The sequence below is a fragment of the Pholcus phalangioides genome, unplaced genomic scaffold, assembly GCF_987345545.1.
Source record: "Pholcus phalangioides strain wild (caught in Gottingen) unplaced genomic scaffold, Ppha-v1.0 ptg000007l_1, whole genome shotgun sequence".
NCBI lineage: Eukaryota > Metazoa > Arthropoda > Arachnida > Araneae > Pholcidae > Pholcus > Pholcus phalangioides.
The window spans coordinates 13387625-13414838 of NW_028301600.1; the positions used below are offsets into that span (position 1 = coordinate 13387625).

Consider the following 27214-nt stretch of genomic DNA (forward strand, 5'->3'; position numbering starts at 1 on the left):
TTATTATATAACCTATCTCTTATATATACAGCCTATTTCATTTATATTTTTAAATATTCTCTTCTCATTTACTTTGTCACTTTTAATTTCGAAAATTTATTTTAACTAGGGGTTATTAAAACACAAAAATTATCTTCCAAGAACATTAAAATTACTCTAATCATACATTTATTTTGAGTATATAATTATAATGCATCATATTATGTTATATAATGTAACACAGTCACACTCATACCATATTCAGTTATGAAATATTTAAATAATAAGTAAAAGTTTCATTTCCAACATTCTTGAAAAACCTTTTATAACCTTATCACACAAAAATGTAAACACTTGCATAGTATTTCAGGAATAAAATGAATTTTTCAAGAAAATTGCAATACCTCATCGTCAGTTTTTTTCTAAATTATAAGAAATGAAATTTCGTATATACGTAATAATTTAGAGTACGTAAATGTATGTTACATGTGACATATGTGTAACCTCTTCACTCCAGAAGTATTCATATGTGAATCTTCATTTTTTTCGACATTAAGTAGTTTTTAGAATGATTTTTTCTTCAAGTTAACATCTGAGGTACACATAGTGACTTCAGATATTAACTCAGATGGTCCTAATAAAGATATTGACTGAAAATTAATTAATCAATTAATTAATTGATTTTCTTGTTTGAGGGCAATTGCACATACAACAAACACAAATTAATCAATAAAAAAATTTCTTTTCTGTAATAGTTTTATCTCAGGCGTGAAGAGAGGTAAAAATACTATTTTTAGAGGTAGTTATACATTTTTATGCAAAACTGTCATTGTCTAGAGGGTGAATTTTCATTACATTCTATTTAAATAAAATATTTGCCATAAATTCCTCATTCTGAAAAGCATATTTTCTTGAAGTTGAGCGAAACTCGAATAAACTCACTAGCTCGCCAAATCTTGCGGAGACGTATATTTCAGTTAAAAGTTAATAAAACTCATTACTTCAATCATTTATTACCAAAAATTCTATTAAAACATTTAATAATGGCTCGTGACATTTGAATTTTACCAAAACTTGGAACTTTAATTGAATTAAATCCAAAATGGAATCGTTAAAAACTGAGACTACGTCAGAAATCCATTGAATCGTCAATTTAATATTCCAATTTTTAATTTATAAGAAGGGGAATAAGCAAAAAAAAGTATTCCCTTGTGAAAGGATACAGCAAGTGTTGACCATTCTAATCAAAAATGAGACAGCACGTGTAGATCGTCATACGAATAGCCATAAGGAAAGCATTGCCAGCGAGATTCCCTGACCAGCCTTTTGACCGGAGTCACGTGACTCCGGATCTTTGCTTCACATTGTAACTCCTCGTGCGCGCTCTATATTATTCTTACTCTGTGACCTAGACCCCTTGGTCAATACCTTCTAAAGCAGATCAAAAGCTTGCTCTAGAACAGCGGTTTTCAACCTTTTTTGAATCGCGGAGCCCTTTTTAGCAAAAAAGTTCTATGGCGGAGCTCCGTATATAGTCCCATTTTTTAATTATTCATTAAAGTTACTGGTTTATTTTTACTATTTAAAAATATTTATAACTATTTTTTTAAATTTTACTGGGTTTTTTTAATTTCCTCGAGCGGCCACGGAGCCCCCGGAGAGTGCACAAGGGCTCCGCGGAGTATCGGTTGAGAACCGCTGCTCTAGAAGGTGTTGCCTTGGTCCCTTTAATAGAGCAATCACTGACTTAATCTGGCAACCCTGATTTCCCCCATGCTTTCTCAACGGACGCGCTGGTCCACGACCACCTAAATTACACATCAGGTTATCTAGGTGGTCATGGCTGGTCACGTCACCACCTGTTATTCTTTCCTCCATGGTGAGGGCCTGTGTAGCTAGGGCTATGCTAGAGATAGAGGTGTGGGAGTTACGGGAGGCACGGAATTAGGTTTTAACATGGGATACGCTCATTGGCGAAGATCACAATTACGTCATTAAAGATCGAGGGAAATTCTAGAACTCTTTAATACATTCCTTAGTATATGAAGTCGTCTTATTCTATCTCCGAAACTATCTCGTGACGTAGTAGTCGAAGAGCCGAACATTACCGATTCGGAGCTACGGCTGTTACGTTTGGCAAATTATCGCCAAACACCAGGATTCATTAACGATATCTCTGTTATTTCGTCATGACTGCTCGCGCGATATTACAAGGATCTGAAATTTTATAGTAATATAACATAATTATCATAATGATATATAATATCACAACTCAAAAAAAAAAAACGTTTCCGACTACTTTATTAGTAAATACCCCTATAGGCCGAACTTCGTTCGTCGCGGGCCTATGGCCCCGCAAACGGCTTTGCTCCTCCGGCCGTTAAAGGGGGACCCCTTCCCCCGGACTGAAAATATCAACTTTGTTCTCACCACAATCGGAAATATGGCAAAACTGATAAGTTGAAACAAGATATTCCAAAAACCGACCGCGGGTAACACTATTGAAAAAAAAAATTCAAGCGAATTTTTGATGGATTCGAACCTACAACCTTCATTACACAAATCACCAACTGGCACATGCCGATAAAATTCGGTGATCTATCATCAAACGTTGCCAGGAAATATATTGGCGCCAACCAACAGTCACCGAAAAAACGCGCGCCAATAACTATGTAGCGCATGCGCATTACATCGAGGCCCGAAGTCACGATCGGGTATGACGATTTAGTGACGTAATAGTGATCTTAGCCAATGAGGCACATCCCGTTAAAAAATCCTATGTACGGTATGGAATTACGCTTACGGGAGAGAATCGGAGTTTTAGGGGGGCAGGTTCTCTCCAGGGTTAGCGGATCCACCTGTCCATGACGGAAGTTTCTACAAATGACAACACTTCAGAGGGGGACTGCGTGGTGGTAGATGAGGTCATGGGTGACGATGGTAGTAATGATAGAGAGAATCCCTGATTATAACTCATCTATCATTAGGGAACTGAGGAACAAGGTGTGCAGGGACTTCAGGGGTTTCAAGCATGGTTGTCCTCCATGGGGAAGATTTCTAATGTTCGATATGTTTCCAATAGGCATAGCTTTAGGGGGAAAGTAGTCTTATGGATTAGGACTAACCAAGTAGGAGAATACTGAGAGAAGCTGAGTCCTTTTGGGAATACAAAGATTTGTTGGTATCTGAGGTTCGTACTCCAAACGTTTCGTTTGCAGGCTTTCCTCAATCACGATCTGCTGTTTGATCATCATGGCGCTGTTTATGTAATATTTCTGGAAGCAGAAAAGACACTGTCAAGGACAAAAGAGGGTACCAAACACACGACATCTCTGAGCATCTTATGGCACAGTTCGCGAATATCTTATCAACCTGGCTACCATATTCCACTGTTGTGTAAGAAGTATTCCACAAATACCTACAATTTTTTAATCATGACGACTAATACAGTTTTGCTGATTTCTCGTTTAAGTATTCCCATTTTAATTCACGAAATGCAAGAATCTGTCAAAAGAACAAGAACATAGAAAAAAAATGTTTGATTAAATAGTGTTTAATAAATAAATATTAATAACAAAATACAGAACAAAGGAAAAAAATTACTACTCGCTATACTTGGTCAACCGGGTTGAGTGTGAATTTTGGCATACACCATTCTTACCCGAAATATAGAACGAGAAGTCAAAGGAAGAGATAGCATGTGATTTTGCATTTCTCTCCCCCCCCCTTCCGGTCCAGTGGTGTACCAAACCAACACCAACTATATAATAAATATGAAGATTAAATTATTCTAATTTCAGCACAAACTGAATGGTCTCAGACGAGCGAAAAATTCCAACTCGAGCAAAAACAAAACATGAAGTGAAAGGACGGTCAGTTTTTAGCAATTGACCCCATGAAACTTTTTTTCTGGAACATGCTAAATGTTTGCTTGTCACGTGATGTTACATCGTTACATGACGTTGTAACCAGTTGTTACTGGGGTGCGGAATCTTGAAATTTTCGGTGAACTCACATACATATAATTATGGTCAGTTGTGGGAAATTTCCCTTACACTTTTCATTCAGCATTAAACAAAAGACGAACTGGAAGAAGAAAAAATGCAGTTCAATGTCAACACCTTTCTCGAGCTCTTCTCTTGATGATTGACTGTTGACAGATCTGGTATCAAGGCCGCTACTCGACACTTGAGTAAGCAGGGACAAGCACGCATTTTGCACCCCTTTTAGTGTTGAAGGAGAGGCTAGAGGGTGAAATTTGCACTCCCTCCGGTCCGGCACCCGGGATAACAGACCCCCAGTTAGAACCCTCAAGTCCCGCCCCTCTCCAATTCATCCCTGCCCAGAATTAGTCAAGGCAACAACTTTCTAATTAAAAGTTAGAGGACAGGGGGAACCGAAGAAAAATGTAGATTTCTTATTTTATGACCCACTGTGTATTTTCCAAGGATGATGTCACTCTCCGCTATACATACAAAGGTTTCAACGGTTGGCTGATGCGAAGATGAATTTAGGAAAGAGAAAAAATTCAACGAATATCTCAATTTTTCCTTTGAGCTTGTGTGCACTGAACGGAGCCGTACATGGACTGGTAGCAGCTATTGTCAACTTTGGCCTGAGTCAGGTCCAACCATTCATGTACGTTAAGCGCACACGAGCTCTAAAGAAAGATTGAGGTATTCGTTGCCTTTGTAGTCTAAGGCGCTCACCCGGCAAGTGAGAGGACGTGCGTTCGATTCCTCGCAAGGGCAGTTGAATGTTTTTCCTTTCCTAAATTCATCTTGGCATCAGCTGTATTTTGACTCTCAAAACTGGTACTGGGGGATCTTTGAAAGCCTTTTGAGCATTTTTTAATTTGAAATTATATTTCTCCGATGGACAGCTGACGAGATAAGGCCGTATTAGCACTTACAGGACACCCTGTATAGCTAGGTAGGGGGCCTCAGAAAAATTTGTTTCACCCGGAGGGGAGAAGGAATGCTGTTGAGGCGGCTCTGGGCTTACTTTATGGAAATAGAGCAAAATCTCTCAATCCAAAAACTGAACATTAACGTGAGTTCTTGTTCGAAATTAACTTAGTTTCTCTGCTTTGTGTCAACCTTAGGGCCGCAACTAGAAATGAAAATTTACTGTCACTTTAAGGTCTAGACCTACATCATTATTTTATTATATTTATGTGTATTTTGGCACCCCCACGTAATTTTTAACAGAATAATACATAAACTCGATGCTCTTGCTGGTCCAGTGCCCGGGAAACAGACCCTCCCCTGCCCTTTTTTAGTTGCAGTCAGGGTTGGTAAAAAAAACTTTTTTTTTTTTTTTTTTTTGTTTAAACCAGGTCTTTTTGTTTAAACCAGTTTTTTTTAAATGGTATTAACATTAAAAACAAAATTTCTGAAAAATCATTCAAACTTCTAACAATTAATTAAAATAAAATGATTATTAATGTAATTAACACTATTCTCATATTAATTAATCAATAAATATTTCTTACACTTTAACAAAAACCAACTTTTGCAGTTTAATTATTTTTTGCTTAACTCAATGGATTACTTTGTGTTTGAAAATTCTTTTAATGTTAATCATATAATATAAAAATGTTTTCTCGAATTACTTTCAGTATGCTTAATTAGGAAGCTGTTTTGCAAAAACTATAATAAAAATTAGGTGAATATAATGTATTTAATGAAGCATAAATAATGCAGATTAATTAATGATGATTTATGATATACAGGGTGATTATAACTAAGGTTCTGATTTCAAAACACTGTAAAAAAAGGATTGTCAGAATGACTTGAAAATTGACATGAATATTCCTAAAGAAATTGGAATTTTATTAAGTAAAGGGGAAAAAAAAAACTTAAAAATGTAAAATTAATGACATCATCCACACAACACATGGGAAATTTGCTCGCAGAATGGAAACAATAGCCACTCATGGCAAAATGATAACTTAATTATAGCATTACATGATTTCATAATTCATGAAAACATCACACAAAAAAGAAGTAATTGAACAAATAACTATAACTTACTCAAGAAATTTTAAATATGTTGTCCACCGTGTTCTGGCTATGAGGTGAAAGCACAAAAATTCTTATTCAACAACAGATCAGAGCATGCTATGGTCATGATGTAGATGCACTTGCAATTCACCTTTATTAAACCAAACGCGTCCCCACGTTAATATTCCTCAGGAACTTCTAACATATAGGGGATGCACTGAAACTTGCAATTCACCAGTTTGCAATCCGACCACTGTCCATAACATTTTGAGGCAACCCCCCCCCCCCCCCCCCACAGCCAGAAGTTGCAAGGGTTCAGGTCAAGTGAACTGACGGCCAGCCAGGTGTCGTGCCATCATGTTATTTTATTGTCAAAATGGGTCTTCAGCAGCTGCGTTGCTGGTATTGCAATGTGCATCTTGATAGAAGTTGTTCTATCCACACACTGATGCTGTGGAAGTGCCGAAATGATGTGGTTGCACAAAATAGATTATACTGCTGGCCAAGTACAGCATCATCTACTTGCACATTTTGCACTATTTGTACTTTTTTCCCTTTGCGAAAGAAGTTTCCATTGCTTCAGTAGTATCCATGCAAATTTTCAACTCATTCTGACCAATACTTATTGTATAGTTTTGGAATCAAAACTTTAATTATAATCGCCCTGTATATAGCTGATTATTTTTCATGAATCTTTTACTACTATACAGTAGAACCTTGATTAACTGGGCTTAACCATGAAAGTATGAAAAAAACTGTTGAATATTAAGGCTGGGTGATATACAGTAGGAGATGTGCTACTTCTTATGGGAAAGAAAATTAAAGTGTCTGTGAGAGGTAATGCAACTACAGTCGAATCCCGTTATAACGAACGCCAAGAGACCGGAGGAATCACTTCGTTAAAACGAAATTTTGTTATAAAGGAATTCCAGGTTACCTAGCATTGTTTCTATGTAAACTTATTTTAGGGATTACCAAGTGCTCGTTAAAACAAGATTTTCGCTATAACGGTATTTGTTAAAACGGGATTCGACTGTACTAGTACCCTAGTCTTTGTGGGGACAGCTGGTGTCTTTATTGGATTATAGGACCACCTGCCCCTAGCATGATGGTGTCACTACTGTTGCTGCTTCTTTGTGAAGGGAAAAAGAAACCCTGTGAGATAATACACCACTATATTTAGATGTGTGATGCAATCCCTATTCATGAATTTGCCAAAGATATAGAGCATCAGAATGTAGCCAAAGGTTAGAAAATATGGTAAGAATGAGAAAAATTTTGGCTTCTGTATATAATTTTAAATAACTAAGATACTTCATATGAAAAAATATATATATATTCAGGCCCCCCCCTCCACTTTTTTATTTATTTATTTATTTATTTGAGACTTTTTGAAAAAAACCACTTATACCATCTTATGCCATTTAAAGATATAGCATCAAAATGTACCCCAAGAATATAAAATGTAGTAAAAATGAAAAATTTTTGCTAATAATGAACCATTGATATTTTTGAAGGTAAAAATAATATTTAGGCCACTTTTATTTGGTTTTTTTAAAAAAAAACATGGTTTAAACAAACATTGTTTAACCCAAACAACCCGGTTGTAGCCTTGGTCAACCTTTCGATAAAGATCTTCAACTGTGCAATGAAGTGCTCTTAAAATTTTTGAATTTCTTACCCGATTGTTGATCCTGAGAAAAAAAATTGTGCATTTAAAAAATAATGTATGAACTATTTTGTCATTTTTTTGTGGTGCCCCCTTTTCTCCTTATGCCCTAAGCACGTGCTTATTTTGCTTAATGATTAATCCGGCCCTGCTGGTGCCTTGGACCAGAAAAGGGTGCTGAATTTATTCTTTTTCGTTAAAAATTATGTGAACACAGACACCAAAATGGCACTGTCCCCAAGCCACACAGTGAATTCCCATTTTTAGTTGCGAGTCACAAGTTGCTGAGGTTAGGGTAGCAGTCACACTTGACCGTAAAACAGGATTAAAGTTTATGATAATTCTCATTTAAATTATTTCATTTATATTAACACATCGCAAGAGCGGGGATCTGAGAGCTCAGTTCAACCTCGTCTGACTCATGTCCACATATACGAGACATCTCCACCCATGCTGGAGGCTTCAGACCCCCCCCCCCACCCGTCAAAGGCAGAGCCAACTGATCTAAGTTATACGTGTATATATGAATTTACATCATCGTGCCCCCCCCCCCAGACTTTCAAGTCTATCTCTTTACCTATGGTCTGACTAGAATTTAAAACTTGTTCTTCAGCTGCAGAAAGTTACCGACTTCAGAATCCTTTGTTAAATTCTGAAAACGATGGGAGAGGGGAAACTTGTGTTCGATATTTTTCCCTTGTTTTCTTTGTCCAATTCAAGTTGGTAAAAAATATAAGACGAAGCATGTGTCTTACAGTTTCTTAACAATAATTTATAATTTTAAAATGTGTGTTTATTACTGATTAGAATTTCGTGCACATAAAATTAAAGCACCTATTTTTTTTTTAATTCCCCGAATGTTATTTGAATAATCGGGAAAATATGCAAATAATTGTGGAATTCTTTTGTAAACCAAAGAAAGTGGCGGAAAATGGGTCTTCCCACATCCTTCAGCCGGGAACCCAGGTCGGTATTTCTCATGGGTCCCCTTCTAAAGTCAATTTATAGTGTAAAAGACATATGGGTTACCGGATTCATGCCGGTCTGCAGTGGTACAGCCTTCTCAGCATCAACTCCTTCCCCATGTATTGTCAGGGCAACCATTGCCAGAAACGTGACCCGGTGAGAAAATAATAACGGGGCAAGATTCGTCTCACTAAAAATGTGTAAGACTCCCTTCGCTGCCATTTTATATATTTTTTAGGGGGAATATAAATCGGCAACCATTTTTCCAGAATATATAGGAATGCTGAGAAATATCTATAAAAAAATTTAAGCACACTATTAAATGTAAATTAATGTAAAAATTGATGCAAATTCAGCACTGAAGGTAAATTTAAATAAGGAGAGAAACAATTCCAGCACCACCAATGAAAATTAAGAATTGATGAAAGCAATATTCTAGAATTGAGATAAATTCAGATTCAATGGTAGAAAAAAATTTTCAAAATTGATGACAACTCGAAATTAATGCAAGAAATGATTTCAGAATTGGTGAAAGCCTCCAATAATTTACAGTGAGTTCAGGCAACACCACCTACCTTCTATAGATGGTATTGGCTTGGGGCACGGTGCTACCGCACCTGTCACACACCCCTAAGGGCGGTTCTGGTATGGGCCATTTTTTCCAGCATGGCCCAGGCCTTCGATCACCTGCACCTTTGTTGAGACAGCAGCGGGCCAAGATTTGCTTTAGAGGAGGAGGTATGGGCCATTTAATCGTTAATTCGTTCAAAATTTAAACCCTCGTGCTGAAATAGGTAATCTGAAATCAAATAATTGCAGTATGCATTTCATGGGCGGAGATACGGGGGGGGGGGAAGGGGCAATGCCCCCCAGCGTCAAAGGGGGATTTGACTGATCTTACTTTATGTATGTATGTATATATGAATTGACATCATCATCATCATGCCCCCCCCCCCCAAAGACCTCCAAGTCTATCTCCGCCTATGATGCATTTTAGAACTTTTTCCCCTTATTAATTCAAATAAATTGTATATTCATTTAATTCGCCACATCCTCCAAAATTTAAATTGAAAACCATCACCACAGAATAATATTGCGAGTCATTTGAGTATACTGTAAAATTGACCATAATCGATAAATACATTTTGAATTGCTAACTTATCATTGTTATGTACTTGGCTATCTATGAGGGTGAACCCCAATTTTAGTAGTGCCAAAATATATTTTGAGGTACCCAAGGCCTTTCAAGAGCATCATGAGACATTTTCAAGGCGGTTTCCTATATGGGACTGGACACGTCTCGGAAATCTTTGCACTAGGTCTAATAATAATGAGGCCCTCTAATGCACCTGAGGTTCCCAAACCGTGTCTGGGTGGGCCATGTGTAAGGATGGCACTGAAGTCAGGGCCGGAAATAGAGGGGGCAGGGAGCAACTGCCCCGGGCTGAATGAATGGCTGCAAAATTAAGAGACGTCAATTTTAGGTAGGGGAGGGAACAAAGAATACCATTTTAAAATTATCAAATTTTAAAGTTGTGGGCCGTAAAACTCTTTAGTTATGACCCTGATGAAAGTACCCCCCCCCCCTAAGCTAGTTGTTCTCCAAGTGTGCATCAAAGTTTTCTGGGGCGTCGCGACAAGTTGTTTATTGATGTGTGCCTATTCAAGACTTTGAAGTAGTCCTTTTTAATTTATTCTAGGTAGTCGAGGATAAACAATGACAAAGACAAGGGAGCCGTGGGTGGAAAAAGTTTGAGGAATTCCACCCTACGCCCACAAAACTATTTTTTATGTGGGGGAGGGAGCAAGCGAACTAACAGATATGGAAAAAATAGGTCACGAGACCTTACTAAACGCACTGCTATGCACAGGGCTGCCTTTATCAGACGCGGAGCCCAGTGCAAAAATTATTTCGAAGCACCTTAACCCCAATTTTATATTTTTGGGGAGGGGGATCGGGTATTCAATAATTCATGCATTCTTGCAGAATATGTATACAGGAATACTGAAAAAAATATAGACATATCTAAATCTATAAATGAACAAAAAAATTAATTAAAATTTTGAATCGATGAAAGTTTCGAATTGACGAAAAAAAAATCGCTAGATTTTAAATTCAGAATTAATGGGGGAAAAAACAGGGAATCAATTGAAATTTAGAATTGATGAAAATTCGGAATCAATAAAAAAAAAAAAATCACAGAATTCATGAAAATTCAAAATTAATGAGAACTATAATTGATGAAAATGCAGTATTAATGAGAAAAATAATTCCAGAATTGATGAAAATTCCAGAATCAAATCAGTTGAAGCTAAGACACCTTGCTTACTACAAAAAATATACAGTCAATCCCGCTTACAACGTTTTTCCACTTAGTACATGGGTCTGTCTTATTTGGTGGTCTCAATCCTAACTAATTCTCAATAGGATTTCCTGTTTACAATGTTTTTTCAAAAACGTTATGAGCGGGATCGACTGTATATATATTTGATGCATGTAAATATTTTTTCACTTCCATTACAGTAAGTGCGGAATCTATTACCTAAATCACAGGTCCCGGTATGACCGCACCTGTCACACACCCCTAAGGGTGGCTCTGGTTGAACACACAACATTATGTGCTATTGCACATATAGTGTAGCCCAGTGTGTGATTTCCAAACATTTACGGTTCACTGTACCGTTTGTATTACAGCTGAAAAAAAAAATTTGATAAATTTTTTTCAGTCCCAGTCCTGCCTAACAGGAAAAATGGAGCTATATACTTCGTCCGAGGCCTGCGATACACTGCTACATTTTTTTTTTTTTTTTGCCCACCCAGTCAGTGTATATGAACTTTTCTGTTTCAACATAGAAAAACGGATGCTGTACTAATTAAAAATTCTTGTTCCTTGACTCTAGATTTCTCAATATTGGGTTTAAGAAATGTTTTAATAAATCATACGATTTTTTGAATTAATGAATGGAACATCATGGTAACACGGCACACAATTTGGAAACCACTGGTACAGCAAATCTAAGCCTTTTGTTCTCTGCGGACCAAGAAATATATCACTGAAGACCAGTGGCCCTTACCCTTTTTTCCATTCCGCACTCCAAGTGCAATATGATTTACCTTCCTACACGTCCTTGAATAATCAATTTTCTATTCGTTATTTTTTCTTCAATCAATCACATTAATTATCTGTATTAATTAATTTTTATAAACTCTCTCTTTTACTTATTATTTAATTTCTTTTTTCTGCTACTATTAACATTTATTTTTTGGTTTTTTTTTTCAATAAATTCAAACACTTAACTAAAAAAAGTTACTGTTTTATAACTTTTTTTCAGAATTTGGGAAACAGTTTCAATGTTCTTTACTTATTGATTCCAGCTGGTACAACAATATACAGTGTGTCCTTCAAGTCCTAACGCAGCCCTTATCACATCAGGTGTTCATCGTAAAGAAATGATTCCAATTTTAAAAATGCTCAAATAGTATTGAAAAAAAATCACTCTGTACCAATTTTCAGAGTAAAATTAAGAACCACTATTATAGAGGGATTACTGTTATATAGGGAGGCAATTAACTACGGGCATTTCCAAACAAGATTTTAAAAAAATATCATGGAAGAGAGGTTTATCGGGGTACCGAGTATTGTTGAAGTGAGGTTTCATAAAAAAAATATTGTTGGTGCGAGAGTATCCTTGGCTATGAGAGGCAGAATACACACTATTACAAAGTTAATAATAAAGGGCATATGTGTGTGTTCCCAGAGTACAACAATTTTGTTTTTTTTTCCCCCATTATATTTTTAAGAAGAGTTGACACCTCTTCCCCACAATCTGGTCCTTTCTTGTACAGCCCAATCTGTGTTTTGAATTACTGTAGGTTGGACTGCTGGACAATGGCCATTCCAAAGAAGCAGGGGCTGCCGCTTTATTGCAATTGTCATGATAATAAAAGCCCTAATAAGCTCTCTGCTTCAAAAAGAATTTGAGCAACACATCGCAGAACATTTTACTAGCTTTTAGCTACTGCTCTCTTCCTTGTCCCAGCTTTCTTCATCACATTATGAATTAACTGTTCTACCGTGTCCATTCAAATATTTTTTTTTTTTCTCTTTGTATTTTCTTTCAAATATTGTAAAATATGTTATTTAATTGTAAACTCTAATTTGTATAGTGTAAATGAGTATCTCTACTTGTATAAAACTTGTATCAAACTCTAATTTGTATAGCGTAATTTACTTGGGACAAATAAATTATGTAATGAGACATGTTAGGGTAAGGGGGGGTGCGGTTCCAGGAAATGGAAAGGAGTTACAATGCAAAGTGGAGGTGTCATCCTTGCTCAGAAAAACCCGCTGGGGATAAAGAGGGAGATGAGTAGACACTGGCCGTTTTTGAATAGGAAATGATGAGCAAGATATACATTGAGAAACTCTTGTCTTTTTGCGGGCCAGTATACCAGCCAAAAGTACAGTAGTGGGTTTTTTTACTTTTGTTAGTAATGTTTTTCAGGGGGCAAAACTAATGCCAAATAAATTAGGATCCATATTTAGAATTTTAAAAAAATTTTAGTCATATTTAGAAGGGCACTTTAAATTAGAAATCATCTATTGGCTGAATTTGAATGGTGTTACTTAGCAATACCATTCAAGTGATTGGTATTGCTCAAGCAACGCGAGCAAATATCTTCTGGCGTCCCTGGTTTGAAGAAACAGTAATGTCCAGTATTTCGGTTCTTTTCTTTTAGCCAACTTTTAAAGAGCTAGATTCGATTCATTATCTGCTTTGCTTTTAGATATGGAAAACAAAACAAAAAAATCTTTCCTGTTAAAGTGAAAATTGCATTCTTTTTCTTTCAAATCTTCAGGAGATCAATATAAGAATACTCAAGATTTAAGCAATGGTGATGTAATGCAAATTAGTTGTTTAAGTAATTTATAATATGATTTTGAAAAATTTAATGTTGGGGGAAATTATTCTCACAAGAATAGTTATTATATAATAAACCAAATGTAATTAAAACTTTAATTTTTGTGAGATTTTCTTTGAGGTCTATAGGGTGGGGAGAGATAATTTTCAGCAAAGTATTATCAGTAGAGCCCGGATAATATGCACTAAAAATATGCCAGTACGCCTTGAGAAACGTTGAAATATGCGTTAAAAATAGAGAAAATATGCACTAAAAGAACCGAAATATGATATTGAAAATAGAAAAATAGACATTAAAATTAGCTGTATCAATTGTACTTACAATTTAAAAGAATAACCATGCAATAAAAAAAAATCTAAAACATATTTAAAATGAAAAAAACCAGTAAAAATATGCTAATGCTGCAAAAAAAAATAGTTTTCGGAAAACCCACCATATAATGCACTACATATCATAAAGAAATAATAAAAAATATTCTTATCCAAAAATATTAACTTACTTCGTCAAGTAGCATAATTCCTGTTGCAACATATAACGATGCGCTTTTCAATGTTTTGCATAGTCACGCTCTGTCTCTTATCCTGCAGTAGAATCTTATACGCAGCAAAGGTCCTTTCTATGTCCACAGAGCTTACGGGACAATATTTATAAAATTTGGCTTACGATTTTTGAGTTTCAGATGTAATTGAACATCTTTGCCATTCAAATAACTGTTAATTGTCTGCAATGTCTGAAAACCACAATTTTTCTCCAATACTATCTGCAATTTTTCTTTTATGGTCTCTCCTATAGAATCCGGAATGTCTAAAACTTGTTTTTGAGCTTTCCTTACAACCAGTATGGCTTTGTTTAGTGAAAGACCCCAGGTTTCTAATTTGGTTATGCTGCTCGGCAACCAAAACAAATGTTTCAATTAGACTTAAATCTCTTCTCAGCGTTACGCTGGAAAAAAACGCTTTCGCTGCAATTATGGCAGATGAATCGTTATTGAACAGAGTCAACTACACTTTTCACATTATCAAAATTTTCAGAATAAAATAATGCTGCTTTCACCCCCATTCCCCATTTAGTCAAAACAGGCTTCGGGTGGAAGGGGTTGTTTGGACATGTTTCTTTGTACAGTTTTGATCAAAATGGGGGCTTTCGCAAATATTTTTTTCACTGATGAAATGACTGTTCATGGACACATTCAGCCCTCTAACTTTTTCTGCAATGCGATGCAACCCATGAGCTAAGCATGTAACGAACCTGCCGTCATTACATCCCGGATTCTATTTTTATCTTTCCCCAACATAGAATCAGCACTTGCGAATGGCAACAATGAAACATTTTTCTTTCCACTAATTAGATTTATTACAACATTAGAATTTTTTTACATAATTTAAAACTTTAACAAGCTAAAAAGGATTAAGACATTAATGCAACAATTTTTTAGAGTTTTTAAACTTTTGTAAATATTGCACATCAAATTGTCTTTGTCTCACCAATCTGTTAGTCTGAGTTCGTTATATCCATGCATCAGCATCTCCCTCAATTGTATGGACGTCACCGGCTTGTATCCTAAATGACCAAGGCAGCACCCACTCTGTATCTGATGTGGTGGAGGCTCTGTGTCGGCATCAGCTCCACTCCTTTGTCTCAGTTGAGATCTGCCTTCTCCACGTGAGTTTCACAGGACCAGGTCTCGATGAGGAGTCGATGTCTCGAAGAGAAGGCTAGTGTACCATCTCACTCATCCTATGGCTGACAGAAATAAGAGCCCGGAGGCCCGAGATGCCTTGTTAAAAACTGATCCTTGTGAGTGTTAGTTAGATCTGTGCCTTTCTCATCACACTGGTGGCTTTTAAAAGAAAACTTCCCATTCCAAGAACCAATCGGACAGCTGAATCAATATTTAAAACTTAGTAAAAACTTATATGTAAAAATTTAGTAAAACTCATTTACATATCATACGGAATAAAACACTATTTTCCATTTTTGACATGGAAGTTGGCAACATAGAAAAGGTAAACATTGAAGACCTGGCCAGGGTCTGCAATAATAGGCCTATTGCACATTGAAATTCTCATGAAACTATTGACCGTGAAGTGGTATGCGGCCCCAGACAGCGTGAAGGTAAAAACATTGCACATTATTCTTGTATAATCACATTGCAAAATATTTATCACAATTTGATATATTGCACAATATTTTTATTTTCTTTATACGGAGTTAGACAATGACTCCGCAATACCCTAAGACCAGGAGAGGAAGGTAATATGACAAGCTCCAGGATCCTCCACACGGGTGTAAGCGGAATTTATGTGGGACATCAGTAGCCCGACCTCTGGTCCCGTTTTCACCCGACAGCCAGAAGACCCCACTCCCCGACTGCCAGGCTTGGCAAACATAACTGGCCCGAGCTGGAGTGCCAGCTTGTAACTCGGGTGGTTTCTGGTATCTGAGAGGTCCCTGAGGCCTAAACTAAGAATTAATTGAAATGAAAGAATTTGAAGGATCCCAGGTCGTCATGTTACAAGCAAGTCACGTGTACAAGGTTAGGGTAAAACACTTTGAGTGCTTTTCCAGCTTTCACCCCCAAAGCAGAATGTGCCAAAATCTGTGACGTCCGTCTCAGAACAATTAGCGCTACTGCAGAACCATTTGGAAGAATTTTAAGAAAAAGTGCAAAAAAACACTATTATATGTTTGGGGATTTTTACCGCAGAACATTTCCAGTCAGCTGAAGGCTCGTCGCTGACCAGTGCTAAACATTCTACTTTGGGGGCTTTCACCATGTACTGGGCAGTATCACTGATAAAAGCAAGGACATTTTCACAGGAGGAAAAGCTTCCTGGCCATGAAATGTGGAAAGAATCTATAAATCTTATGATTCCAGATAGATACACTTTTTCAAGAGCCTTGCATGGTAGCAAATGTGGTCAAGAGATGGCCCTTTAAAATCTATTTTTCCACTTATCAAATGTGCCACATGCGACCACAAGCATCAGTGGTTTCATCTACACTTATCCAAATATGGTTGTTTTTCAAATCACTACGAATTTCTTGGACCAAGAAAAGGTACTTGTTAAGCTTTTGCAGTCCAAACATAATGGCTGAGGCCTCTCGATCAATGCTGGAGTAGTTATTTTCAGCCTGTTTGAGAGTTCTGGAAGCAGCAGCAATCATTTTCAAATTGCCATCAACACAATGTTTGATCATAGTTCCCAAACCTCTGGTTGAAGCCACAAAACTCTTGCTCTTGTTAGCAGAAAAATTCTGTGAACGAGGGAGATTCCTCCATTCTTTTTATTTTTTACAGCACAACAAAAGAGAAAGAAGGTTGTGTCTCCCCCCCCCCCAAAATCTCCTGCAGGGATAAACGAAAAGAGAAGAGCTAGAGACAGAGTGTGTGTGTATATTTTTATCTAACCAAAATCGCTATGTATTGTACGTATATAGGTGCACTGCCCATCGATTCTTTTCTTTTTGAAAATAACCATAATGTTATATACACTCAAACCTTCAATTTTTTTCCTCATCTTAGTCATCTTTCATGCATATTTTATACATTTTTTACCATTCACCAGTCACACCATCCTAAAACAGCCCCTGCCTAAGGCCTCTCGATGGATACTGGAATAGTTCTTTTCGGCCTAGTTGAGAGTTCTGGAAGCAGCAGCAGCAATCATTTTCAGTTGGCCATCAACACGATGTTGCATCACAGCTCCCAAACCTCTGGTTGAAGACATTATGATTGGTTTTGCTGGATCAAAATGTACTAGCAGTATATCAGATGATATATACTCTCACATGTTTTCAAAGGGCTGTTGATAAACCTTGCTTCATTTCCAACTTATGTTCTTTTGCTGAAGTTTGTGTGAGGGTGCACACACAAAGCATTTGCAAGTTCTTGGCCAATCTAATGTAGTAGTTCGCTGAACCTAAAAGAGATGTTAGTCCTGAACATTTGTTAGTGCGGGCAATTCACTGAGAGCTCTTATCCTGTCACTATCAGGTAAAATACAGTTTTTGTTGATTTTGTGTCCCAAGAATTTTATTCGTGATTTGAACAGCTGCAATTGCAAAGTCTTGATAAGTATTCTGCTGTGTTGAATCTACCAACTGCAATACTGTTCTGGAACCAGTTACGTTACTCCCTCTATTCTGACAAGGAACTGATCCATCAGTTTCTGGAAAATAATTGGAACACATGATATTGCAAATGGCATGCTGGTGTAATGGTAATAACCCCTGTGTGTCGAAATGACCAGATACTTCTGTGAACATTTGTTGACTTTGACTTGAAGAAATGCTTCCTTCATATCGATGACACTAAACTCTACACAGCCATTCAACTTTGCAACGACATCCTCAAATGTTAGATATGGATGTGACTCAGTTATCATGAAACAATTTATTGTGGATTTGAAATCACCACATAGACGAATGTCTGTTTTTCTTTGTGACATAAACAGGAAAAGCCTATTCAACAACTTCATTGATTGCATCCACTTGTTCTAGTGTTCGGTTTTGTACCAGTTTGTCAATTTTCTTGTCTGCAGCAACATGCATGGGATGAGGAACTGGTCGTGCTTTCACACTTTTAGGCGCTGCATTCTCACTGAGCTTGATGTTGACTTCAAAGCTATTGACTGTTCCCATGTGTGACTGATCAAAAATGTCAGAATATCCCTTGAGGAGGTCTTTCAAGGCCAATTTATTGTCCCAGGAGAGATTATCTTTTTTCTAAATGAAGGAATGACAAGTTGAATTTTTTCCTTGTGAACTTGAATACACTGTATTCTGACGGGACTCCAGAAAATTTTGGGAAAGAAAAAAAACTCAACTCTAGAAAAATCATGTACCTAAAATTTCTCTATGCAAACGATGTCACAAAAAAGGAATAGAGTTCTGGCTTGCAGTTGAGGTCCACCAGAATATTTTGAACAGATTTCTGAAACTTGTACACAGTGTCCAATGAATATCTCTTTCAGAGCATGTAGTGATACAACTGATCACTAGGGCAAAAATGTCAACTGACAACTATTATTCACTACATCGAAGATGGCTCAAATGCTAAAAGCCAAAAAATATGAGCTTAGTAGGGACAGCAAGACGAAATCAAAGAAAAGTACCTCACACAATAAAGGTAGAGAAACTACAGTTGCATGAAACATTGCTTGTGGAATACAATGATGTCATAATGAAAATTCATAGTGGAGAAATGGATAAAAAATTTATTATTGCTCAGCATGTGTGTGCTTCATCTGCAGTTGATTTTGACAGCAGTAGATCCAAAAAGCTTCCCCAGAAAATATTTTACACTACAATTCAACAAAATTTGCCGTAGATGTAGCCAATCAAATGACAGGGAAATATTCGATGAAGAAAGCATCACAGAGGTGGCCTCTGTCTACATTTTCTACGACATCCTAGTTCTCATTATAATAAATTCCTGGATTCCATATAGAACAAAATACCAAAACTATTTTTTGAATGAAATTCCTCTAAAATCTTATTGAAGAGCTGCATCCATCATATGCATCGCCCTTGCACAAGACGAAATGTTTGTGTGCTGTTGATCATGTAACTCTTTGTTAGCAATTAAGAAGAGAAAAAATAAACGAGTCCGATATTTAAGGTAACATCAAAATGTAGAAACAAAACTGTTAATTTTTTCATGGATTGTGCGACAACATGCAGTAAATGTACAAGAGCCTTGAAAAAAATTTGCTCCAAACTGTTCATCATAAATTCTATTTATCAGTAAGAAATCAATACTTATTTTACAATCATATTATAGACTTTCTGATACTTAATTTGAAATGCTGATTTTACATCTATGCCACATTATGGCATTACTGAAAAAAGTTTTTGTATTGAATGGTATACTCTGTACAAAATCTTATTTTTATTGATTTATATCATTTTTAGCTTATTTTGATGCCCATTTTATATTCATAAACAAATATAGTTTTCCATTGTTGAATATGCAATTAAAAATTGTGAAATAAGAGTTGGGAAAACCCCCGGAACTGGAAATAAATTCCTGTTTTCACTATAGAACAGTTTCTTCACAGTTTGGGTCAATTTGACCCAATCCACGGTTCTAGGTATACCAAAAGTCCTCGGTTCTAGTGTTAAGGATGTTGGAAAATTTTAAAAGCCAAATCTGCCTAAAAAACACAATTTTCATGTAATGGAAAAAAATTATTGAATTGTGAAGAATTTTTTGAATAATTTAAAAAAAATTTATGTATGATAAATAACACTCTCTCTCTCTCTCACACACACACACACCTGAAGAATCCATATCAATATCATTAGGCTGGTAACTTTTCTCATTATCACTGTTGTCTTGTAAAATACTGAGCAAATCCTCATACTCTGACACTTCACCTGCAATATTTGTTTGTTTTGGCAACTGGTTCACAACTCTCTGATACACCTAACTGCCTAACCTTTCACTAGCTGGTGTCAATGACAGTCTTTTATGTGAAATAAATGAGTTTGGCACACATAGAAATGGTCATTCATAGCAATAATGTAATGTAATGGCAATCAGCAATATTAAATTTTTGTGGGTTATTCAACTCTGGTGCTGAACCACTGATAAGACTTTTATAGCACATAAATTATGTGTTTAAATACTAAATAAATATGTATAAACAATGCTGTTGAAACCATATAAATTTATATGCCACAACCAGTGCAAAGATCGTTATGAATTTCAATTTATATTCATAGTTTTTCTAATCTTTATATGCATACAGTGTTGCTTTCGACTTCACATCCTACGTCTCATTTTATAATTATGAAATATGGTTCTTTTTTTGTTGGTCAGATAAAGTTCTGAAACAGGCCAAGTTGACTCGTGGGTCAAATTTTGTGCACACATGCTTTGCATATATCCAACAGATTTAAGACACAAAAGGTGTTCTTTGCTGTATGTGATTTCAGGTATGCACGGATACAACATCTCCATTGTACAATTATGCTGAAAGGAAAAAAAATTAGCTTTGAACATAGTAGTGTTGAAGGAGAAAACTGCTATACCTAAAACTGGTATAACATTTATGAACAATGTGATCCAGAACTTTTAGAAAGCCTAAATACCCTAGCTATGTATGAACATGTGAAATTTTCAGAGATTTAAGATTACTAAAGAATGATGGTAAAGTACAAACTTCTAAGTTGAGAACAGTTGGATATTCTTCAGTTTGTTAAATTATAATATTTCAAAATTGTAGATGTTTTTAAATTTTAAAGAATCCTTTTAAGGGCACATCATTTTAAAGGCAATTTATTTTTTTTCTTTTTGTAAGGTCATTATAATTACAAAATTCTATGAGAAATTTCAGAAGAATTTTACTTTACTAAAAAGAAAGGCAAATGTATATAATATGACGTATGGCTAATCGTCCTCTATTTTTTCTGATATGTTTAGATGTATGGCCAATACAAAGAAGACCTGGAAGCATATGCAAAAGCAGAAGCAAGACGCTTGAAAGCTCTACAAAAATTAAGAAAAAAAGAGGAAACAATAAGGAAAAAACAACTGAAAACTTATCGCAGTGCTTGGCAGAGGCGTCTTGCAGGTACAGTATGTTATGAATAATCTGAAACCATTTGATTCCTTGTCTTTGATCAGCAGTCCTATGTCCCTTTAATTAGTGAAGATCATACTAATTTGTTTTTATAAAGATTTTTTTTCCAGTTTTTTTTATACTGTAGCTTACAGGTTTCATGCCCTAGATCAGAGTGGTTGGCAAATCGTGGCTCTTTGGCCCCTTTAGTGTGGCTCTTCCACAAAATACCAGGTGTGCGTGCACAAAAATTCCAGATTTTTGCAAAATCATGTTTAGACACGCATTTTGGCCATTTTGTTCTTTCTCCCTCCCCTCCCAATTGAGTCATATTTTTCACGGATTTTTGCCGAAAAAAAGAGTGAAAGCCCGACGCTGCTGTCACGTGACACTTCCACGACCAATCAAAACTGGATTTTGGGTCAAAACTGGGAAGTTCGGGAAAAAGTTGTCAAAAACGAGACTAAGGTACTCAAGGTAGATAGACGCAATAGATGAGTCTCCTCTCAGAACATGGGGGAGGGGACATGCAATGTTTTCCATACTCAGGAACGTCAACCTCTACCATAGATCATAGAAGACGATGCTCCTGGGCCACCACATCTCATGACGGCTCTCCCGAGGCCTCCTCTCTCCATCCAACATTGGTCAACACTGCTAGAAGCGATCCATCAGGGGCCACACCTCTGAAAACGATGCTCCTGGGCCACCACCTATCATGACGACTCTCCCGTGGGCACCTTTCTCCATCTGCATCCAACATCGGTCATTGCTGCTAAAGCAATCCACCAGGGGCGACCATCCGAAGGCGATGCAGCTTAGGCTTTCATCGACGACGTCCTCCGGCTAACATCTTGTCGGACGAGCTTACAGTGAACCCGTCTTCCACACATTTCCCAGAGAAGGGAGCCAGATATCCGTAAGACAACAAGTAAAATAATAACTTAATAAACTTTAAGTAAAGTTTATTAAGTTAATTTTATATGGAGCATTGTGGAGTGAAAGAAGATGTAGTGTTGGGGATTGAAAAAGGTATTTTGAGATGGTTTGGATATATATAGAGGATGAACGAAAGGTGATAGACAAGTGTGAATGGGAGAGTTCAAAGGGGTCGACCTCAGCTCACGTACCTTAGTCAGATCGAGGACGTTTTTAGCAAAGGCCAGCTTGGGAGTACTTTAATTAAGTTAAACTATATAGGTAGATACATTTTTATTATGTTTGAAAAATTTGGCTCTTGAAAGAAATTTCAATCGTTGTACTGTTGATATTTGGCTCTGTTGACAAATGAGTTTGCCGACCACTGCCCTAAATAAAAGGTTCATTTTTCGTCTTGAAGGCTGACAATGGTTAGGGTTAATTGATCATCAATGTTTCTTCAACACTAGTGTTCGGTATCATCAGGAGAAATGATAAAAAATTGCAGTTCATTCAAATGCAAATACAAAGGCCACAACAGACAAAATGCCCACCAACATGGCTGAAAAAAGATGCCAATAAAAATAAGGATGTCAGATATACCCAAAATAAAGCAACCCAATATGAAAGTATATACGTATGGCAAAAGAAAAAACAATACTATATACATATGTAATCTTTCACTGGTGTATATATATCACATATGTTGTGGTTGTGTCACGAACATATTAAATATTAAAAAAAAATACATGTACACAAAAAATAATCAAAATTGACGTTGTGCCACAATAATTAGATTTTAATGTAATTCTAATAGGATTTCAAAAATATTTAATTATCTAGACAAAATTAAAATTAAACAGATTTAACCAATACTCAGTAACGTACGAACTGTATTTAAATTCATTTAAGTAATAAAAACAAATGATTCAGGAATATAAAAGATTAGGTTTTGCAAATATGAAATGCCACACACACACAAAAATAAATTGGACTTAACAAGGTACTGCTCATCTCCACTGGCTCCCTTGTGGCCAAGGGATCGCCAACAAGCACTAAACACTGCATTTTCAATATTTTAAAGCTGTCCCTTGCTCAAGAATTATAAGCACCCCAGGGAACTAGCTATACCACGACCTCCTATATAACTGGCCTTTGTGTATTGTTGTGACGTCACTGGGAGTGGTGCTAAACCACCACCTCCCTAAGCCTAACGATCTGATCAAATACGGCAACAATATTTTCGAACTTTTTTCTCCCTGAAGAATTTGAATCGCAAAACCAGTCAGGAAATTTTCTTAAAAGACATATTTTTTTCACTATATAGTGTCATTCCACAGGACCAACGTAACATTCACAGCCAAAATAAACTGTTTTTCTGTAACAAGATAATTTTAAACATTATAAAATTTGGGCACCATATCAAGAAATCTTAAAAAAATTGGTGAATGCATAATTTTTACTCAATCTATTAATTTTTTTTCATAATTAGCGGCTATGACCAATGTAACAGCTTTTATACCCCCTTAAAAAACACTTTGTTTCTTATACAAATACAAGGCCACAACAGGCAAAATGCCCAACAAGGTGGCTAAAGAAAAAAATGCCCATAACAAGTATGGGTGTCATTATATTACTAAAATACAGCAACCCAATTAAAAATGCAATTGCAAAAATTATAAACAATATATATATACATGATAAAATATGCACGCCTATAAAATGTACTTATGGTCGTCTTATTCTAAGTATGGATAGCTTCTCGATTTACCCCGACATGTTATCATATTTCTTTTTAAACGTGTCAATTGTGTTAGAATTTACTACCTCCAGGGGTAAGCTATTCCATTTATTAACAACACTATTTGAGAAAAGTTCTCTGCGACACCTAACCTAGAATTGTCCATTACCCAACGATACTGGTGTCCCCTTGTAAAAGCAGTCGATTGACGGTGTACTAATAATTTATATAGTATATACATCCTATACATCCCATTGAAGGTTTTGAACACTTCGATCATATCTCCCCAACACCTGCATTCATCCAATGTAAACATATTCGAAAAATCTAGTCTTCATAACTTAAGCCGCACGTGCCAAAGAGGACATGTAGCTCTTCTCTGCACCCCTTAAACCAAGTTTGTCCCTTTGTAGGTATGGTCTCCAAAACCTTACAGCATACTCCAGTCCAGGACGAACTAAGGCTCGGAAAAGCAGAAGAGTGACTTTAAAAGACTGCAAAGACACCTTTTTGAAAATAAAACTGAGCATACTATAGTTTGTTTCAGGTTAACTTTGCAGTGAAGAGAAAGGTAGAGAGTGTATTCCTTCACCGCAAAATATAGTTCCCATACATTGGAGGTTTCTGATGATCATTTATATAGAATATTTCAAATTTTTTTATGATTTCGAAAAAGATACTGCAAAAATACCGTTTTGAACCAATGTATATTCGTTTAAAATTTTTAAATTAGAAAAAATATTGGTTACCATTATCAAAAATCCATGGCGAGCTCAAGAACATTTTGGCGAGATTTCCAAGAAATTTTCCCCACCAATATCACTGTCGTGCTTTTTTTTTTGGTTGCACAATTTTATATTTATATATTATATCGTCATTTTGTTGAATTTTCCAATGGATACAATTTTTCATTCAGTTTTGCATGTAGTTATAGGCCTACACACCCAGACGAATATTAAATCAGTTTTTTTTTCTCCCGAAAATAGCCTCCAATGAATTCAGATATTTACTCATAGATTACAGGAAGTGTCCCTCTTTCACGACAGTGCCAATACCGTTGTGAGAGGCTCTCTTTATGGGTGTAGGTTACGGTTCCAGGTGCCCCCCCCCCTTTTTTTTAAATTATCTATTTCTTGCCGTGTTCGTAGGATAGGGGTGGTTTCTGAATTCCAATAGCCAATAACGGAGGGTGTTGACATAAGTAATGTCTCTTTTGCACCCACACCAACGCCATCTTCTCTGCCACAGCAAAGGCTGTTCCTCCAGATGCCCCTTCAGTGTCTCTCCAGATAAATATAAATAAGCAAGAGAGAGACCTACAATGGTTTAAGCTTGCAGTTTATTTTTTTCTTCTGTGACAGTTGTATCTTTCTTTTCACTAGAGATAGACACGCTTAAACGTTCTCCGTTCTTTTTGGCAATAATGCATAAAGCACATTATTGAAAAGAGGAAGAATTTTGGATTGCAGATGGCCTGATGGAACACATGTTGGAGCAACAACAATTAATGAGTAATAGAGAATCCGATAGTTCTGCAACCTCAAGTGAGGATTCCATAGAATGGAAATCCGTAAAAAATTACTAAAACTGTAGTGATAAGTGGCATCGACGTACATGTGTTCGGGTGGGTGAGCGACGGAAATTTCGGCAAGAAAAGTGAGTAAAAGAATTCTAAATTTTTCCTTATCATTTTTAATATTTTTATTTGGGTCTATTCCCAAATTCAAACGTGAAAACTGGGTTAATAGAAGTTACTAAGATACTTTTCAATAAAAAAAAAAATATTTTTTTTTTCAAAGACTGCATGTATTGACAATGGTTTTTTTTTTTCATTAGCTAATTTTTTCTACAAGCATTACGTTATACGTAAAAAATATTTTTTTCTGCGAGAATCAGCCATACCTTACCGAGGCCGCGCATAGATACATAGGTTAAGAGGCTTTCATTGTCATAACAACGAGTGATGCGGTTCCCTCGTAGCTTCCTCTTCACTGCAAAGTTAACCTGAAACTAACTATTATTTGTTTTTTTTACCACAGCTGAACAATGTTCAGAAAACCTAAGCCACTCGTCAATAAGAATTCCCAAATCGGTCACTCTAGTCGCAGCCGGGATAGTGATACCATTCAACTTGTAAGAGAAACATGGGTTGTTTGAACCAAAATGAGCAACCATGCACTTGTCAAAGCTAAACTTCATGCTCCATTCATTTGCCTATGTTCCAATCCTGTTCAAGTGGGTCTGGAGCAACTCCCTATTGCTTTGATTCCCAACTACCCCTATTAGCTTCACATCATCTGTGAATTTGCTAGCAATCCCATCAATACCCTGATCAAGTTTATCTATAAAAAGTGAAAAAAGTATGGGGCCAAGGACACTTCCTTGAGGAACTCCACTTGTGATGTCTGTCTCATCAGATAATTCCCATTCACCATAACTCGTAATCTATCTCTCAACCATGATTCTATCCAATTCAGCAAGTTGCACCCAATCCCGATCTCGTGTAAACGCTTCAACAGTTTACCAGGTTGGACCTGATCGAATGCCTTCTGGAAATCAAGGTAAACAACATCTACATTTTTGCCCTTACCCAAAGCTTTAATCACATGATCATAGAAGAAAAAGAGGTTAGTTACACATGACTTCCCCTTCCTGAACCTATGCTGATTATCTGACAATATATTATTCTTGTCTAGCCACTTCACCAATTGCTTTTTGATAATAATTTCCAAAATTTTTGAGAGGGAGCTTGTCTAATTCACTGGACACACCCTCACTACTACCCTTTTTAAATATTGAAACAACATTAGCAAGTTTTCAATACCTTGGGATGATACCCTCAGTAACACTACTCTTGTAAATCTGCGCGACTGGTCCCAACAATTCATTAGCACATTCCCTAAGGACCCTAGGATAGATATCTCCTGGTGCTTTGCTCGCACATACATTTTTTAGAAGATTTAGGACCTCCACATCTTCCACTTGAATATTGTTGAAGATTTTATTACTCCATACAACACCCATACATTGAATATTGTATTCTCTATTAAAAACCGCTGCGAAAAAGTTATTGAAAGCACTACACATACCTACATTCCTCTTTACCCTAGACCCTCCAATTGAAAGGGGGCCAACTGTCCCCTTACATCTATTATTGGTGTATCTAAAAAAAGATTTTGGGTCGGAGACAATGTTGTCTGCCAACCTAGACTCAACTTCCTTTTCACTATTCCTTATCGCTTTCTTCAACGTCTTTCTTGTATCAGTAAACAATAAAAGATCACCTCGTCCACTTCTATACTCTTTTCTTTTCAAGATAAAGGTTACGCATGCTATCAGTGAACCATAGGGGGCACGATGTATAAACACTGTTTTTTTCGAACAAAGGGAATAACGTCATTCAAAACAGAAGATAGCTTTGTACTAAATTCTTTCCATTGACTT

The 27214-nt window shown here is 36.4% G+C and overlaps 1 protein-coding gene across 2 annotated transcripts in view; it reads left to right on the top strand.

The window, feature by feature from the left end:
• LOC149084943 (chloride channel protein 2-like) overlaps positions 1 to 27214 on the top strand; it is a 424727-nt gene that overhangs the window by 128879 nt on the left and 268634 nt on the right. For both annotated transcript variants that reach the window (XM_089232681.1, XM_089232680.1), the window contains one exon: positions 20973 to 21123. In XM_089232681.1, coding sequence (XP_089088807.1) covers positions 20973 to 21123 — 151 coding nt within the window. The remainder of the gene's footprint in view (positions 1 to 20972; positions 21124 to 27214) is intronic.